This window comes from Garra rufa, chromosome 2, assembly GCF_049309525.1.
Source record: "Garra rufa chromosome 2, GarRuf1.0, whole genome shotgun sequence".
Taxonomy (NCBI): domain Eukaryota; kingdom Metazoa; phylum Chordata; class Actinopteri; order Cypriniformes; family Cyprinidae; genus Garra; species Garra rufa.
This window is the reverse complement of record NC_133362.1, coordinates 29,519,273-29,536,952: the sequence shown is the minus strand read 5'-3', so window position 1 is coordinate 29,536,952 and position 17,680 is coordinate 29,519,273. Positions and strand designations below refer to the sequence as shown.

Genomic DNA, 17,680 nt, shown 5'->3' with positions numbered 1-17,680 from the left:
TGGACAGCGACATTTCTGTCCGATCTGACCGAAGTCTCCTTCTCGGGACAGAAGAGGACTGTATTAGCACATGAGGCTTGATTTGTCTCAGTGCGCCCTTGTTAAGTTTCTTTAATAACCTTGTGTAAACCTAAACCCTCTGTACTCAGCGCTCATTAAGGCAAGCTGGGAGTAATGCCCTACTGATTGCTCTCCCTGCATCAGCGGCAAGGCGAGGAGGCTTTAACGTACGCGTGCCTCTCACATGGAAGGGAAACCAATAGGGGTCACTACTTCGCATTCCACAGAGCCATTACGGGGTGAAGCGGTTCCACCTGGGCCTTCGGAGGACTCCTGGAGTCAGTGTGTGTGCATGCGTAGTAAGTTATCGCAGAGGAGGACAGAGGACTCATTGTTGACAAAGGTGGTGGGCACCAAATCAGGCCCTCATCCATTTCAGCGGCAGGCAAGCGCGGCTCATTCCGTAATGATTTTGATATCGGAAAACGAAGTCGAGCCATTGACCTTCAATAAGGGAAAAGCCTTAATGGAAATTCCCCATTTTTTCTGCACTGCTCCCATAAGCTGCGGGAGCATTATTTCAAGCCCATTACTTCCTAATCACATTGTAAAAATCCTTGCGCCTTTCATCTATCCCACCCCCTCCTTTATTTGCGATCCCTTCTCTTTTTTCTTTTCCTTCCCTCTCTCTTTTGCACTCGCTCTGCGTTGGTGTTCAGATTCTCAAGTATGAATGGATTACTCCGAAAAAGCTGTTACTCAAATTTGAGGTCAATTCCAAATCCAGAAGAGAGAGCGAGAGAAAAGAGAGAGAGAGAAAACAAATAATGTTGCATTATTCCTCTACCCATAGTGACCTGCTTTTCAACAGTTCCTCATCTCCCTGTTCTGAGCTGAGGCTTAGTTCCCATTGATAGAAGGTAATCTGCAGCACAATTTCTCCCCTAATATATTTACATTATTGTGTGGGCCTAAAAACAGTCTTTCATGGCTCAGTGAGGCTCGGGTCGTCTGGAGAATTTGCCTACAGGATTGAATCCTAAACAGATGTCAAACAGAAGAGCGTTATAATGACACAAACAACAATGCCGCACACTTTGTCTAATTACGACTGAATTTTGAACATACCAGCGGTGTGTAAAGTCGTAAAGTTGCGCAACTCGTCTCTTATTTAAACATGCAGGATTCAACCCAAACTCTGTGTACGCTCATTGTTCAGGAAGGACAGTTAGCGCGGACTGCTTCGGTCAGAGACGGTGATAAAGCGAGGCTCAGTTTGCTCGCAGTCATGGAAACTAGTTATAATCTAGAGAGGGAGGCAAATAGAGAGGCAAGCTGACCTCCTCGGTATCAGCAGGTTATCCTGCCCCGCAAATATTAAAGTAAGTATGTCTGCTCTGCCAAGAGGCCTGCACAATAGGCACATTTGTACAGGGAAACTGGATCTGGTGGACGGGAAACCATAAACTGACTTGGCAGACTTACACAACAACTGGATGTCATTGAGTCGGAGAGACCTCTGCCCGATCCGGGAGGAACCGAGGGAACGCGTGAATGCTATCTTGGCTCGTAGCTGTTTTGTTTTCTATACGGCGAGGCTAATATTAAGGATTCCGGAGCTAATGATAAGTTAATGTGCATAATTAGGAAGCCATACCAATAACAGAGCTAAATGTGCGCACGAAAGTGTCCGTGTGTCGGAACGTAGAATAAACAACGTCGGAAGGCGAGTCATTTTCCGTAATGTATGTAATAAACAAAGCTCGGATTGTTTATCCAGCGTTCAGTATGTGTGAAATTAGCACTCGAGGAGAAATGTATTATATCTGTTAAACAATCCCTTCGTGAGTTTTCTGAAAATGACGCACCTGCTCGCTGTTTAATTTCTTAAATCCCAATTAGTACATGTTTTAGTTCAATTAACCGATTGTGTTTTAGTAGTTATACGAATTTGGCAGAAACAAATCCTCTTATTGAACCAAATATGAATGTTTGTAATAAGAAAAGGCCCCCTCGGAGAAAGGCAAAGTGCATTAAAGCTAACGAAGTGCATTACACACATATTAAAGTAATTTTCTCTCCGCCTAACAGAATTGGCCCAAAAAAAGAGAGGGGAGAAAAAAAATCACTTTTAACTTGTCATTGTACTTCAAGGTATATAGGTTTTTCACTCCTTAACTTTGAAGTAGGCTGCAAAATGTGCAGGTAGAGGGAGGATGACATCTAATCATCAGCAACTTCAAAAAGCATGCTGCCACTTAGCACTCCAAAAGCTAATGTCCCCGAGACATTCAGAATGTAAATTATTCAAACTCATTTAGCGTCGGCAAATTGGTCTAAGTTCAATCAGAAAACAGACTGACACTGAACAAGAGGAGCAGCCTAATTGTACTTGTTTGTCAAATGAAAATTTCATTTGGGTGGAAATGGAGGCTCCCAGCAAATTCTTTTAAGGTGAGCTCCTGGTTGTATTATCAGCTAAACACAGTAAAATCCATAATCATATGGCGATAATGAAAATGGTGCCAATGTTAACATTCAGGCTTTCTTTGCCCTGGGCGAGTGGTGATAAAAATTAAGTACCATAGTCCTCTGGCAGGCACATTGACACCCAGGCTGGTCTTTAGCCTCTGCCATGCATTTTTGCATTTTAAAAACTTTATCAAAGCGCTGTTGCAATGTGGAAAATGTCAACGCGAAATGCTCTGAAGGCAAATTGGAATTTCATTAATTGTAAAATTATTGCTTTTGACTGATGTATTACTATGCTTGTTAAGAGCTGGGAGTGGAACAGACCTGGCCCTGTCTCTGCCGCGCGCTCCCGTCCCTCTCAGACATGCTCCGAGACCAAACTTTTCGGATCTGCTTCCGCTCGGGATGACCACTTTGGGAATGGTGTCAAGTCCAACTGAATCATTCTATCCAGGTGAATTTGCCTGTCAGCACAGGAATGATGTGTCTTTTGAACCCCTGTAAAATGAATCGAAGACAATGTTCACAAACTCCTAACAGAAAGAGAAACACAGCACAATAGTCTCATGAGTGAAATCATTTCCAATCATTTTCAGGTTTTTCTTTTTGTTGCAGTTTAGATTAGTGAGATTCTAATTTCAGATTTTTTCTTCAATATGAAAATAGATTAAATGAAGTGAGCAAAATGCAACTCTGCCTAGGAAAAAAAACCTTAACATGAATGTGTTATGTAAATTATGGAAAATCTTTTCTTTTGCTGTTCACGCATTACTTTTTGTATTTTTAAACATACCAATGTAGTATAACAATATTGTCGTTACATTTTTACATCAACAGGATCGAGAGTACAAACCAAATAATATTATAATTATTGATTACTTTGAATTTGCATTGCAAGTGTTTTTTTTTAACTTAACATATTGTGAAACCTACCTCAGTTGCAATTTTCTGTTCTCTGCAGGAATAATTATTAAGGCAAACTCTCAATTTATTTTCATAGAATTGTGAAATTACAACAAATGTAGAGTTTGTGATACCTCTGTTATATGAATCATAGGAAAGTACTTACTGGCCAATATAAAATACTACTCACTTGGTCACAATCAATCATCACAAAGAGAAAATAACACATAAAATTACAGATGTATTGTCACTAGACAAATTATCAATTAAATGTGTTTTTCCTGGCAGAGCATATCACAGGGAAAGCTGATATAACTCAGCAACCTGGATAATTTATGTCTGATTTATTTAAAAATAATTTGAACCATTTGTCTAAATTAGAATTATGAAATTATGAAATTAGGATTTGCAATAGCATTTAAATCTAACTTATTTTACTGTAAATCTTGACTTGGTGATAAGCAGACTATTCGAGGAATATTCTCAAGTACAGAAAAATGTATGGAATTTTGCTCACTTGGTCACAATCAGTCAAAACAAAGAGAAAATAACACACACAAAAAATTACAGTTGTATTGTCGCTGGACAAATTATCAGTTAAATGTGTTTATTCTGGCAGAACATACCACCGAGAAAGATGATGCAACTCCGCAACCTGGATAATCTATGTCTGAATTATTTAAAAATAATTTGAAGCATTTGTCTAAATTAGAATTATGAAATTAGGATTTGCAATAGCATTTAAAACAAACTTATTTCACTGTAAATCTAGTCTTGTCCCTTGACTTGGTGATAAGCAGACTATTCGAGGAATATTCTGAAGAAAAGATGAATTTTGCAGTCAACTTCTGTCCTCTAGTGGCTGTGCGACAGAAGCACAAATTATTAATGTGACTGAATTTTATTTTGAAAGTAGCATAATTAAAGACATTAACATGACTGTGTGTTGGACACAGTTCACAATATTGTTAAAATCTAGAAAATATTAATTGACTAATATGCAGTCATTACAAATCATTCTTAAATCCTCAATGGATGCCCAGTCAAAATATCAATTAAACTTACAACATTTATCATTTACAGATGCAACATAAACCATGTCAAGTTGTTAAACAACCCTAATTCTTCAGTGCCTCGACTTTTTGTAATTTCCCTAATCTATCCGCTCATCTAACGCTGTTTACAACATTAGAGCAGCATATCTCGTTGTGTGTTCTGCTCTCGCTGTTCACTTTCTGTAAGAATAACCTGTGATAGGGTTAGACGGAGATCTGCAGTCATTCCCGTGGTTGCTTTCTATCAGTACTCTCTTTGTGCAGCGGACAAGTTTTAAGCAGCGATCAGCCAGGCACGCGACCCCAGCTCTTGACCCGCTCTAATTAAATACTGGATTAAGCTGGAGGAAGAGGCCCGCATATATTTCAGGTTAATGTCTGTCTGTTCAAAGCCTTTTAAAATGAGCTAAGTGATGCGTTTAACTTTAGGAAGCTTACCTCCTCCACATTGGGTGTCATGTTAGTCTCCATACAAAGACTGTGTTTGTTAGGGATGTTGAGCAGTTGTACTGCACACAGGACTTCAGGTGAGGCCCGAGAACATGGAGAGAGATCTAGAACCTCACATGAGTCTATTATTTTCAACAAATCTGCCGAGTCAATATATTGTAAGTGATAGAATGTCAATGTGAGATCAGATTTTGATTTATAAGTGTGTTTGAGTATAATTGTCTGTCAAAATGTAACTATTGGCACAATATTTTTATTGGTGGCAAGTCAATTGAAATTCTGAACAAGAAGGTACACTATTATATATTAAAAAGCTGTAACATTTAGTAAATGCGCTGGTATACTTATATAAAACATGCAAATGACCGCAGGAAATGTCTCATTTCTTTTGTACGGCTCTTGTTGCAATATAAAGCCAACATAATACGCAAATAAATACATGCAAATTTTGAAATAATAAAATTGCTCCTGGACATTCGCAATATTTTTTGTCAACAGCGCACACAATGCAAGCATGGAATTGCCTCTGAACTCTTTGAAAAGCCTTTAATAAAGAGCCTTTAGTATTATTGTAAATTACTAATTAAACAGAAATGGATTTCTTTGACACTTTTGACCTATTAGTTGAAATTGTAAGCAAATTTATTTTGATGAGTGGAACATGAAAGGCATTTTTAGTCTTAGTTCTTATTTGTGACTCTGGAACATACATATACATCATCTGAAAGCTAAATAAATAAGCTTTCCATTGTTAGGATATGACAATATTTGGCCAAGATACAACAATTTGAAAATCTGGAATCTAAGAGTGCGAAAAAATCAAAATACGGAGAAAATCGCCTTTAAATTGGTCCAAATGAAGTTCTTAGCAATGCATATTACTAATCAAAAATTAAGTTTCGATATATTTATCTAGGAAATTTACACAATATATTCACGGAACATGATCTTTACTTAATATCCTAATAATTTTTGGCATAAAAAAATCTATAATTTTGACGCATACAATGTATTTTTGACTATTGCTACAAAAGACAGTAAACTTAGATATAAATGTACATTTTACAGTATACTTTATGATAGCAGTCGATGAATCAAACTTTCTTAGGTTTGACCCTGTGACCTTCAGATTATTAGAGCAGATCTTTAACCGCTGAGCCGCCACCACCCTATAATCTCACTGTTAGTGTAGCATTTTAAACAAGTTTTTAAAAGTTTGCGATCTCAGCTTTCACAGCTAATATTCTGACTCCACATATCATCACGGACACAAATTACCGCTGCATATTTCTGCCGAGTAAGATTGGCAGTGCTAACAGTGTTCATTTCTGGGATTCAGTCTGGCCTGAAAGGGGCATTTAGGTATGAAAATGAGACCGCCATACCAACTTGCTATTCAGGATGAAACAATTACCTTGCGCCAGACCCACACACACTTTTCTATAGATAAATAGGACTGATTAATATCCACTTTGCGATTACTGTAGAGCCAAAGCTGCTATTCCAAATTGAATGCTTATCATGTTTGAGCTTTTTCAGCAGAACACAGACAGTAGATGAAAGCAAAATGATCTTTAAATAGTGGTTTAAGATTGGGCTTCCGATAAGTTGTTTCACAAATGTTTTGATCAATGAAGCGTGTATTCAACATATTGCCTATTTAGATCCTGGTGATTAGTTTAACTGGACCTTTAATGCTTCTTAAATTATGTGCACTGCAGTAATCTTTTTACTACTTTAGTTTATTATTAATATTACTAGCAGAGGTACCTTGTAATACACGTTTTGAGACTGTGAATGTATTATTAATATTACTAGCAGAGGTACCTTGTAATACACGTTTTGAGACTGTGAATGTTGAATAAATTAACAACAGGCCTACTTTTTTCTCTTTAGTTTGACAGGGAATGATTTGGACTAACTGAAACAGCCTTTTATTTTATATTTGATATATTCTCTAAAACAGTGTTTCTCAACTCCAGTCCTCGGGGCCCACTGCTCTGCACATTTTGTATGTCTTCCTCATTTAAGGCACCTGATTTTGATCATCAGCTCATTAGAAGAAAGATTCATGAACTGAACTGAGTGTGTCAGACTCAGAAACATACAAAATGTGCAGAGCAGTGGGCCTCGAGGACTGGAGTTGAGAACCACTGCTCTAAAACATTCTTTCTATAGCATCTCATATTTGACGCAGTTTGATAGTGTGAGAATCTCATCGCGTGCTCCTCTTACATTTACCAAGCACTTGAGTGTGTTTGTAAAGCCAAAGGCAGAGTGTCACTCACACCTCTTGGTATTCCTGTCGGCAAAGACTCTTATCAACAGAAGACAGTCTCAATGCTAATTTTCCTTTCACCAGTCTGACGCCTGTCCAAATAACGATTGAAATCTTTCAACACTGTTTGCACACCATTTCATATGAGCGTTTTTTTTCCGGGCCTAAACTCCATTTAAGTTTTTAATAATACTTTAAAACGGTCCCGTTCAGGTAAACACAATCTGATTACCGTGAATGCTTGAAAATGTGCTTAGACAGTGATTGGTTTGATTTATTCTTTTCTTTCTTTCTTTTTGTTTAAGGTTGCGTGAGTAAAAATTCTGATAAAAAAAATCTGTAGATATAAATAGCATTTTGTAATGGTAATATGATCATAGATAGATAGATAGATAGATAGATAGATAGATAGATAGATAGATAGATAGATAGATAGTTCCTGAACAGTTCAAATGCCCTCTGTTCTTCATAAAAAAATCCTTCAAGTTCTACAAATTCTTTGGTTTTTCTGTGTGATTCTGTCTATGATTTTGAGATCCATCTTTTCACAATGAGAACAACTGAGGGACTCATATGCAATTATTACAGAAGGTTCAAATGCTCACTGATGCTCCAGAACAAAAAACGATGCATTAAGAACTGGGGGTGTAAACTTTTGAACACAATGAAAATGCGCATTTGCCTAAACATTTAATTTTTTTTCATTTAGTACTGCCCTTCAGAAGCTACAGAAGATACTTAAATGTTTCCCAGAAAACAAAATAAGTTAAATTTACTCTGATTTTCAAATTCAAAAAGTTTTCACCCCCCTCAATGCATTGTGGTTCCTTCTGGAGCATCAGTGAGCGTTTGAACCTCCTGTAATAGTTGCATATGAGTCCCTCAGTTGTCCTCAGTGTGAAAAGTTTGATCTCAAAATCATACAGTCATTGTTGGAAAGGGTTCAAATACACAAAAATACTGAAAAACCAAAGAATTTGTGGGACCTAAAGTATTTTTCTAAAGAACAGCGGGACTCATGAACAGCTATCACTAAACAAAAAAACACAGCTGTGGATCATTCAGGTAACAACAACACAGTACTAAGAACCAAGCGTATGTAAACTTTTGAACAGGGACATTTTCATAAATTCAACTATTATTTTCTCTTGTGGACTAGATGTAATATAGATAAAATATCTTATTCAGGTCAGTACTAAATAAAAAATAACATGCATTTTGTAAAACAATTAACATTTGCACATTCTGCAAGGTATATGCAAACTTTTGACCTCAACTGTGGATAGATAGATAGAAATATGTGCAAATGACTGCTTGAATAACAGCTGAAACGCTTATAAACAAAGTGTCGCCCAAAACAACCAATTCTCTTCTGTTTTCGTATTTAGGAAGTAAGGCGGCCCAAATAATTTCGACGTCCCGATCAGGTATGTAGAGTTCAGGGCCTAAAACTATTCTTTGATCGTTTTAGATTTCTCTCCATAAGCAGTCCTTTGTGTGGAGTGTGCTACTTTGGACAAGTGCTGGCCCACGGCTGCCTAAATGAGGTTATTCTGTTTCTTCCACTCACTGTAAATTTCAATAATTTGTTTGAGAGGCCTCTCTCTCTGTCACTTTTTATCATATTATCAATGACCACTCAATTTTCCCCCGGCTGCTCATATAGCGTGGCTCACCCTGGCCCTATTACTGTTCTGTAATGAAGTGCAATGGAGTAGTAATTGGTTCACATTATACCAGATCAGGTAACATTAGCCTTATTTCCTTATCGCAGTTAGCCCTGCTGCTGCCTCTCAATGAGAAACTCAACACAGCTTCCCCTTGCTTTAATGCACGGGTATCATCCAAATAACATTTCAGCCCATCCAGCAACCCCCTAGTCCTGCTCCAGTTTTCTGTTTCAAGATTGCTCTCTGCATTTAGCTAAGCGATTGCTGCTTGTCTGCCGGTTCCTTCTGCTTGAAAACTCCCCAAAAGGCAGCAGCCATTAGAGATGCAGATACAGCGGATAGCTTTTCCCGGCTCTGGGGAAGTACAGTAAGTGAGACGGTAATATAAGCGAGAGGCTGTAAGACGAGTGCGGCTGCATACAGTGCCCGGCTGGCCCTGTTTTCATTCAAGCCTGTATGTGCATCCTTTGTTCTGTTATTTATGTTGCTGCCTAAACTAAACAGGAAGGGCTGCTGGAAAATAAAACGTAAATCATTTAACACGGAGAGTTTCCTATCGCTATTAACACAGGGCTTCTCAAATGTTGCCAGGTTGCGCTCTATTGCTCAACAACAGCGTTGACCACAATAAATCTCAAATAAATCTATAAATGTTGTATTTCATGTCTAAAAAGATAAAAACTTAACACACCTGACAATTAAAAAATGACTTTCAGATGAGGGTATAACGTTAGTTTTTCTCTTGAGGTTGAGCTTCGTCTAACATGTAACGACTAACTATGTTTAAAAATGTTGTGTTTTATGTTAAGTAAATCTGAAATGAACTTAAAAACTAAAACAGACTTACGTTTTGGCGATCTAACCGTCGGATTTTCACTGAAGGCATTTGTTCCGCGTACTGCTAACCTTCATGATTTTGCTATCTGGTTAGCACGTTCGTTGTTTGAAACGCTGTTAAAACGCATTTTATTAATAAAAATAAAGACATAGGCAACATTTAACAACTTCTTGTTTTGACCTTACAGTTCAATTGTCCTAAACTTAATAGTCAGGCTATTTTAACTGTCCACGTATTTCAGCCAGGCTTCAAATGTGGATGTGACACCAATAGGTGTCTAAAACAGTATGCGGTTACAGTAGGCAAGGACCTTTTCTTTATTGATACAATCCTAAGAGGTTTACAAAGCACTTAACCTCACCCAGCACAACTACACACTCTGTACATATTTAATGAACTGTCCTCTGCCAAACATAAACAGGTGTCAAGTGCAGCACACTCATTTGTGTTGCTCATGTACAGCTTAAAGAAACACACAAACTGTATACTATTCCATGTCCTTGGTCACCAAGATTGACCTTTTAAATCCTCAGATTGTTACAAATTAGAATAGTTCATAACTTTCTTTTTTCATACATTTATATGGACTTGTTTTTATTGTCTAATTAATGACCTATTTATGTTTTAAATATAGAAAGGAAAAGTTTTTAAAGGCCTGCTTTAGTCATGTGGGCCCCAAGTCAACCACCCTTTCTGTATTAAAGCAGCCCATAGCATGCACTCTGAGGAATATAGAACAGGATATTGGATAACAAGGTTAAAATACAGGAGCAAATATTCTCTTATTAAAGTCCAACAGCAGGGATTTAATTTGAGCTGCCTAATAGACAGTGGTTTAAAGATCGAAGGACCAGAGGGGAGGTAATGCTGGGGTCAAGGTTTTGCTGTCTAATGGTGGAGATTGGAGAAATTAAGGGACTTTATTTCCACAGGAAATTCTGATGAAAGGTGGATTATGGATCACAGTGGTCCTCCCAATCCACCTCGGAGTCTTGTAAAGAGCTCGGGCCTGCGTTTATTAGAGCACACGTAAACCTGAGTGTGCTTTATTGTTACACAGGGAGCAAGGCAAGGACAAAGGACGATCAAAGGAGACAAGTGAGATCATACTTTATTTGTACTTGTATTTTTATGCAATATGATGTGTTTTTAGACCACCAGACGTACTACAATGTGGTTGTAAATGCCTGTCCTCACACTTTTAGACAAATAAAAACCTGAGCAGTGGATAACAGCACTAATATAAATGAACGAAACTCACATATTTTGCTGATTATTGCTGCTGAAAATGGTGAATTATTGTCATGTTTTGGCCTGTACTAATTGGTCACATCAGAAAATTTAAATTTAAAGTACTACAGACTGACGTTTTATAGTTGGCCAAACTGAACCAGGATTTCCAGAGCAAGATTTGTGTTTGTTCTTATAATTTCCAGTCAGGTAGGTAAAATATTAGGTTAATATCTTTATTAATACTGCTCGTACATATCTTTACCACCTATTAACTTTAGTTTGTCAAAATATTGCGCCCTTTCCTGCTTACTAAGTCCTTCTCTGTATGATTTAGCAGCTTCTACACATTTTTATTGTGGTTTAGACTAATAAATTCAGTATTCAGTAGCACATTAACCGCAATATATGCTGTTGTTTACATCCAAATATCGCCAGTATGGCTGTGCTCCCGGGTAATTGACCAAACCTTATCTATTTTTTGCATATTTTTCTGATTGTATTTGCAAAATATTGTACAAACATCTTGTAAACTAGTAGCAAATCATATGATTCTCCCAAGATGTCCAGCCATGTGCAAGCTCTGCTGCCATCTGGTGGATTCATCTGTGAGCTAGAGCTGAAAGTTATAGATTTTTATTTTTTGTGTTTAATTTTACTCTTTTTAGTCTTCTGTTTACTCATTCTGTTCTCATCTTGTGACTATTCTTAATTGCAGGACCTCCTGCTTGCTCCTGCATGAAGGCTGTAACTGACCTTCTCATTCCTGCATTTCCCAGAATCCACTTGTACTTTGTTTCACTGTGAGTAACATTAATAGCCACGTTGTAGAAAGTATACTCAGGCTGTATTACAGAGGCTGATTGTTATGAATCCACACGGGACAATGTCTCACTATCCACTTCTTTAAATACCACCTCTAAAAATGGCCTGGAGAGGAAGCGGTATGTGAGTGTCCAGTCACAGGTGGCGAGCAGCACTGCAGTGACAGATGCGTCACAGCCACAAGTCAAGGTGAATGCTATTTATCTCTAGCAGGATCGTGCCACTGTGACCCACCCATGTGATCTGCTTTCACTATTAGTGAAGCATGAGCTCCTTAAAATCTCGCTTGCTGGAACATCTACAGAGTTGCAAATTACCCCCTAAGGATTTGTGAAAGCAACATAAGGACTGTCTCTCAGTCTAACAGCTCAGTCTAGCAAGGTGACATGAACGCTCAGTGTCAGGTACGCTTTGTTCTCTCTCTTATTTTTTATTTTTAAATGTGAAAGTTTGCCTGAATTCTCATGCATGTTTTTTGTCGTTTTCTTAAGACATGCAGAAAAATAACCAGGATTGTCTCATGAGGCAAAGGGAAGTGATCAAATGCAGACTGAAGAAATTGAACGGCAAGCAACATGAAATCAAAGTAAGTCTAATGTGTAAAATAAAAATCAAGCGATGCTTCTTTAAATAAACACACAGTATTATCCTGATCATATATGTGCTGCAAAAAATATGAAAGATTATTGGAGTACAAGAAAATACTGCTGTAGTTTCACTACTTTTCTATTTTAAATTTTATTCAGTGTGTTCAGTGTTGTGTCTGTGTAATTATTTTTTAAATTTACTTGCAATTTCTGATCAAAAACAGCTTCAAAGTACCCTAAATTTTAATTATATTAAAACATAAAACCTTTACCATTTTCACAACATTTTTAATCAAATACATGCAGCCTTAGAGAGCATAGGAGACTTACGAAAGTTTGCGACATTTGAATTTGGAAAATGAAATACAAATAATCTATATTTTAATGGATTACCCAATTGGGTCTAACCATTTCATCATCTTCCTCAGTCAAAGTCATCTGCAATGAGAGAAAGTATAGTGAAGAAGTATGAGGAGATGCGGAGAGTTCTGAAGGAAGACTGTAGGATCACTTTGTCCCTGCTGGAGATGGAGGAGACGGCTGCGGTTCGGGCGCTGGACAACCTCATTGAGTCCAACTATGTCCTCCTCGGAGACATTGAGGTTCAGCTGAATGAAGGGATGATGGACAGTGACATACAGCCTGGTGACAGGGTGAGCCTTTTATCAGAAGAACAATTGGTTTGACAGATCCACTGTTGTGTGCCCTTTTTGTTTCCATAGGCTATCATTATATAAAAAAAGTTCAAATGACCAACAATACATGGTGCCATACAATCCATGCAACATAATACATTCTCACTAGCCTATATATTTCTGCCTCTCTTTTATAGGTCACATTGTGTGAGGACAGGTATGTATATTTAGAACCACATTTAAGAGTGATTGTTTTGTCACCATGTCAGGCATGCTATACTTTTACTGACACAATGAAATCTGAATGACTTAACTGCAAAGGCATTATTGTTGTAGAGATCATGTTTGCTAGCATCCATTTCTGTCAAACATGTTTAGATTTATTAAATATGCTGTTATGCACACTGTTTAGCTTACTGGAACAAACGTTTTTTTTAAAGGGAACCCTGGGTATTGAGACTTGTATGGCTTAATATAACATAAATGATGCCTCTTACTGAAATATGTAGTTATTTTAAAAAAAACATTGTTTTACATATTTTAGACTATGGGGGCGCCATTATTTCAATGATGTGAAATGGTTGCACTTAGTGAGCTACTGGTGCTACCTATTGCTATTTTTACTGCAAAAATAAAATACTGATAATGATGCCACATTGTGCAGCATTGTGTGTAATTTTCAGTCGAAAGGGCAACAAGAGAAGCAATGTAAGTCACTGCTTTTCTAGTGATAATAAAATGAGAAAAAAAATTGAAGATGCCTATGGACGAATAAAACTTCCCTAAAGACCTGCGTCTTTGTTCTATCCACTTTATCCCTGATGCCTTTGAGGCTCTTTGTAGACCACAGCTACTGAAAGAGCTAACAAATGGCAGAGACAAGAAACGCTAGATGCCATTCTGGCAGGATGTAAACATGCCGATGCTTGTCATGAATCTGCAGCCACTGAAGGAATTTCTCAGCGTGGATTAAACTCGATATCCTGAGGCGTTTAGAGTCCTTGTGGGGAAAATTAATGATACATCATTTGGTTTAAGCCTACGCTTATATCTATCACCACCTAGTTCTTTCGGTAGCTCTGGTCATCTTATAAGTATTTTATTTTCCAAGTTGTGTTGTGGTAAAAATAGCAACAGGTAGTGCCAGTAGCTGACTGAGTGCAACCACTTCACGTCATCGAAATAATGGAATCGAAATAATAACCCATAGTCCAAAATATGTATAAAATAGTGGTGGGCCGTTATCGGTGCTATGATGAAGCTATGATGACTTTCACCTTGATAGTTTGGCACGGATGTATACCTAGCCGAATTGCGCTGTAGGGGGCGAGAATGAGTCTTCGAACCTGTGTGTATGCCTACTGTGAAATTACCACATCAAACGAGACGTGCTAACATGGATGCAGCTATGAAGCCACCGGGATTGCTTCAGGGCAGGGGCGTTGCTAGACCCTTTTTACTGGGGCACTATAATCTCTGTTATAATTTAGTTATAATTTACTTTGATAATCCCAAAATAAAGACATTAAATTATATGCAACAACTGAACTGACGCTTCTAAAAGCGACGCAGTTTAACCGAAGACTATGCACGCAGATATCCATGCCCGTGCGCGTCTGTGTATTTAACTGCAACGCGCACGTCGCGCAGCCTTTTACGCAGAAGTACATGCAGTGTAGGAATAGTTGGTTACACAAGTTTGTATAGTTAATTGTGTTGTAAATGCAATTGTCAAGTAGTTTGTGATGCATTTTGGAAACAGGAGATGAGCCCCTGGTCTAATGCGCCACCTGGCTTGAGAAACCCGTTCTCAAAGACTTACTTTAGTCATTATTTGGGTAGCACACATATTCTGAATGCCTTCGGCAGAATTCAGATTAGCCATTTTAATCTAGATTAATCTAGATTAATTCCAAGATTACAGTGAGATTAATCTAAATTAAAAAAAATAATCTATGCCCACCACTAGTATAAAATGATGTGGATTTTTTAAATAACGTAAATTTACACGGGTTTGATGGAGGGACGGATGACCGACAGAGACAAAGCTGATGTCAGGGGATCCCAGAGAGCCGAGTGACACTGCTGGCACTGGAGACAAGCATCCAAGGTGGAACTAGAGTTCCCGAGGACTGAGGCATAGCCGGTGGAAGGAGGACCTCGCTGAAACCGTAGGAGTGGAGAGATGGAGCCCAGTGGAAGGCACCAGGGGACCAGGTGGAGCTGTAGAGTTGAGTGTTAGACTTGTGAACCCAAAAGGTCACTGGTTCGAGTCTCGGTACCAGCAGGGATTGTAGGTGGCAGGAGTGAATGTGCACCACTGTCTTCTACCCTCAACACTTAAACTGAGGGGAGACCCTTGAGCAAGGCAGGCAACACCCAACTGCTCACCATTTCTGTTGGCTGCCCACTGCTCTGGGTGTGTGTGTGCACTTGGATGGGTCAAATGCAGAGCACAAATTCCAAATATGGGTTATCATACTTGGCCAAACGTCATGTCTATTCCTTTCTTTTCCTCAAAATCCCTCCAATAAACAGACGTTGTCACAGAGGGCAAAGTGGCAAATGTCAGGAACTCCTCCACGCAGTGCTCCAGGTCTCTCCCATGCTGAAACACCAACACAGTCGTTACTCTTATTAATTTGGTGCGCCTCATTGGGTCAATGTTGATGGAAGCTATTTCCATTATATTCTCATTTGCAGGGTCCATATATTCTCATTTGCAGGGTCCAGTCTTCTGTCATGCTCATTTACAGGAAGAAGCAGGAAGATGGTGATGATCAGACAGCAACCTAAATACAAGACAAATGAATGAAATAATGATGAACACTTGTGCTAATAAAATGAATTACAATGACAACTAAAGAATGGTGGTAAAAACTTATCAAAGGAAGACAGGAAGCTAATGAAAACAAACTAAAAGTTCATGTTAACGATAATTCTGTAGTTGTTAACCCTAAGCTCAGTATAACTCTTAAACTTTTATATAGAGGACAGGTGTTATCTGTGGTGCTGATATGCTTTTTGTTGGCAGGGTGCTGGAATTGCTAGCAGTGACAGACCCAAGTCTCATAAAACTTGATGAGGCCAAATCAGATCAGCTACTGGGCCTCACCAACAATTTACTACTGTTTATCCGCTCCCAGATCCCAATTGCTAAGAGGCTGCTTAAGAGCTGTGAGTAACTTTTTTAATAGCACATGAAATTGTTGATCTTTTGCATGAACGATTTACACCAAATTAATGTTACTTTTTTAACACACTGACAAATTACAACATAGTTCCACAGATTCTTTCAAAGATATAAACCTTGAAGGATTACTCTACCCCAAAATTGAAATTTTGTCATCACTTACCCCCATGTCGTTTTAAACCCGTAAAAGCTTTGTTCGTCTTCTGAACACAATTTAAGATATTTTGGATGAAAATATTCTTATTGACTTAATTACTCAACGGACATTTCAAAGTCAGAACTGCGGCGACACATACAAAACCAACGTCACATAAAACATACCATATGTACCTTAACACTCTTTTAGCACCACTCAGTAGACATTTCACATTGAATATGAAACGTAAATGGCGGTAAGTATTTTGAGTCCCCACAGGTACGTTTTGGTGATGAGACCAGGTTGTCTAATTTAGATATTTCTAGTTTTGAACCCGTCTTTGATTCACAGATTCTTCAGAAGTGGTCCTGGACCCTTCCACTGCTCATCCCAAGCTGATTATTTCATCTGAAGGGGACTGTGCCACTTTCACAGATGTATGGCAGAATGTTCCAGAGCATGAGGGACGCTTTGACACCACCCTTAACGTCTTAAGTGTCCAGAGCTGGGATTCTGGCCACCATTACTGGGAGGTAGACGTGAGTGGAAAAATCTACTGGGAACTGGGTCTCACCTACCCATCCATCTCAAGAAAAGGCCAAAAGGAGGACTGCTGGTTGGGGCGGCATGGTGAATCATGGTGTTTGGAATACTTTGATGGAGATTATAATGCTTGGCATGGAGGTACTGCTCATGCTTTACCCATTTCCACATCCTTCCAACGGATAGGGATCTTCTGCAGCTTTCCTGGAGGTCTGGTGACATTTTTAGGGGTGGATAGCATGACGCTGCTGTACTCATTCTGTGCTGGGACATTTACAGACTCTTTACATCTTGCTATTTGTCCAGGTCATGATCTTCAGGAGACAAACTCAAAGCCTATTAAGATCTGTCAATCCTAATCACATACTTCATACCAAAATACATATTATAGAAGATACAGTAGGCCTCTCTAACACAGGTTTGATTTCACTCTGACTTTGTGTAGATTAGATTTGTTCATTTGTCTTTTCAATAGTTAAAATGAAATGTTATGAAAAGTATGAATGTGATAAACAAATATGATTTCATTCAAAATCAGGTAGAAGAATCAGTAGTTCTTCAAAATGGTAGAATAATAGATTTCAAATTTTGGGGTCAGCTAGAAGTTTTTGAAAGAATTCACTCTTATATGAAAGCCTGTTTCCGCCACTGAATAAAAAATAAAAAAGGTAATTGCGTCATATAAACTCACAATTGCAAGAAATAAAGTCAGAATTGCAAGACAAACTCGCATTTTTGACTTTTTTCTGGCAAATTCCGACTTTGTATCTCGCAATTCTGACTTTTTTCTCGCAATTGCAATTCTGACTTTTTTTCTCAAAATTGTAAGATATAAACTCGCAACTGCGAGTTATAAAGTCCAGTT

At 38.3% G+C, this 17,680-nt stretch overlaps 1 protein-coding gene across 1 annotated transcript; it reads left to right on the top strand.

The window, feature by feature from the left end:
- The first annotated feature begins 12,214 nt into the window (after window positions 1–12,214).
- LOC141325097 (probable E3 ubiquitin-protein ligase TRIML1) lies at window positions 12,215–17,552 on the top strand. The gene is made up of 5 exons (XM_073833600.1): window positions 12,215–12,307; window positions 12,737–12,961; window positions 13,141–13,160; window positions 15,978–16,120; window positions 16,624–17,552. Exons 1-5 carry the CDS (start codon window positions 12,215–12,217, stop codon window positions 17,172–17,174), a joined length of 1,032 nt encoding a protein of 343 aa, XP_073689701.1. The 3' UTR covers window positions 17,175–17,552.
- Window positions 17,553–17,680: the final 128 nt, after the last annotated feature.

What these genes read in the sequence shown, in the direction of transcription:
- LOC141325097 (XM_073833600.1), top strand. Translation starts at nt 12,215, where the DNA reads ATGCAGAAAAATAACCAGGATTGTCTCATGAGGCAAAGGGAAGTGATC. An exon ending in GTCACATTGTGTGAGGACAG is followed by an intron (nt 13,161 to 15,977) that starts GTATGTATATTT and finishes TTTTGTTGGCAG; the next exon opens with GGTGCTGGAATTGCTAGCAG. An exon ending in TAAGAGGCTGCTTAAGAGCT is followed by an intron (nt 16,121 to 16,623) that starts GTGAGTAACTTT and finishes TTTGATTCACAG; the next exon opens with ATTCTTCAGAAGTGGTCCTG.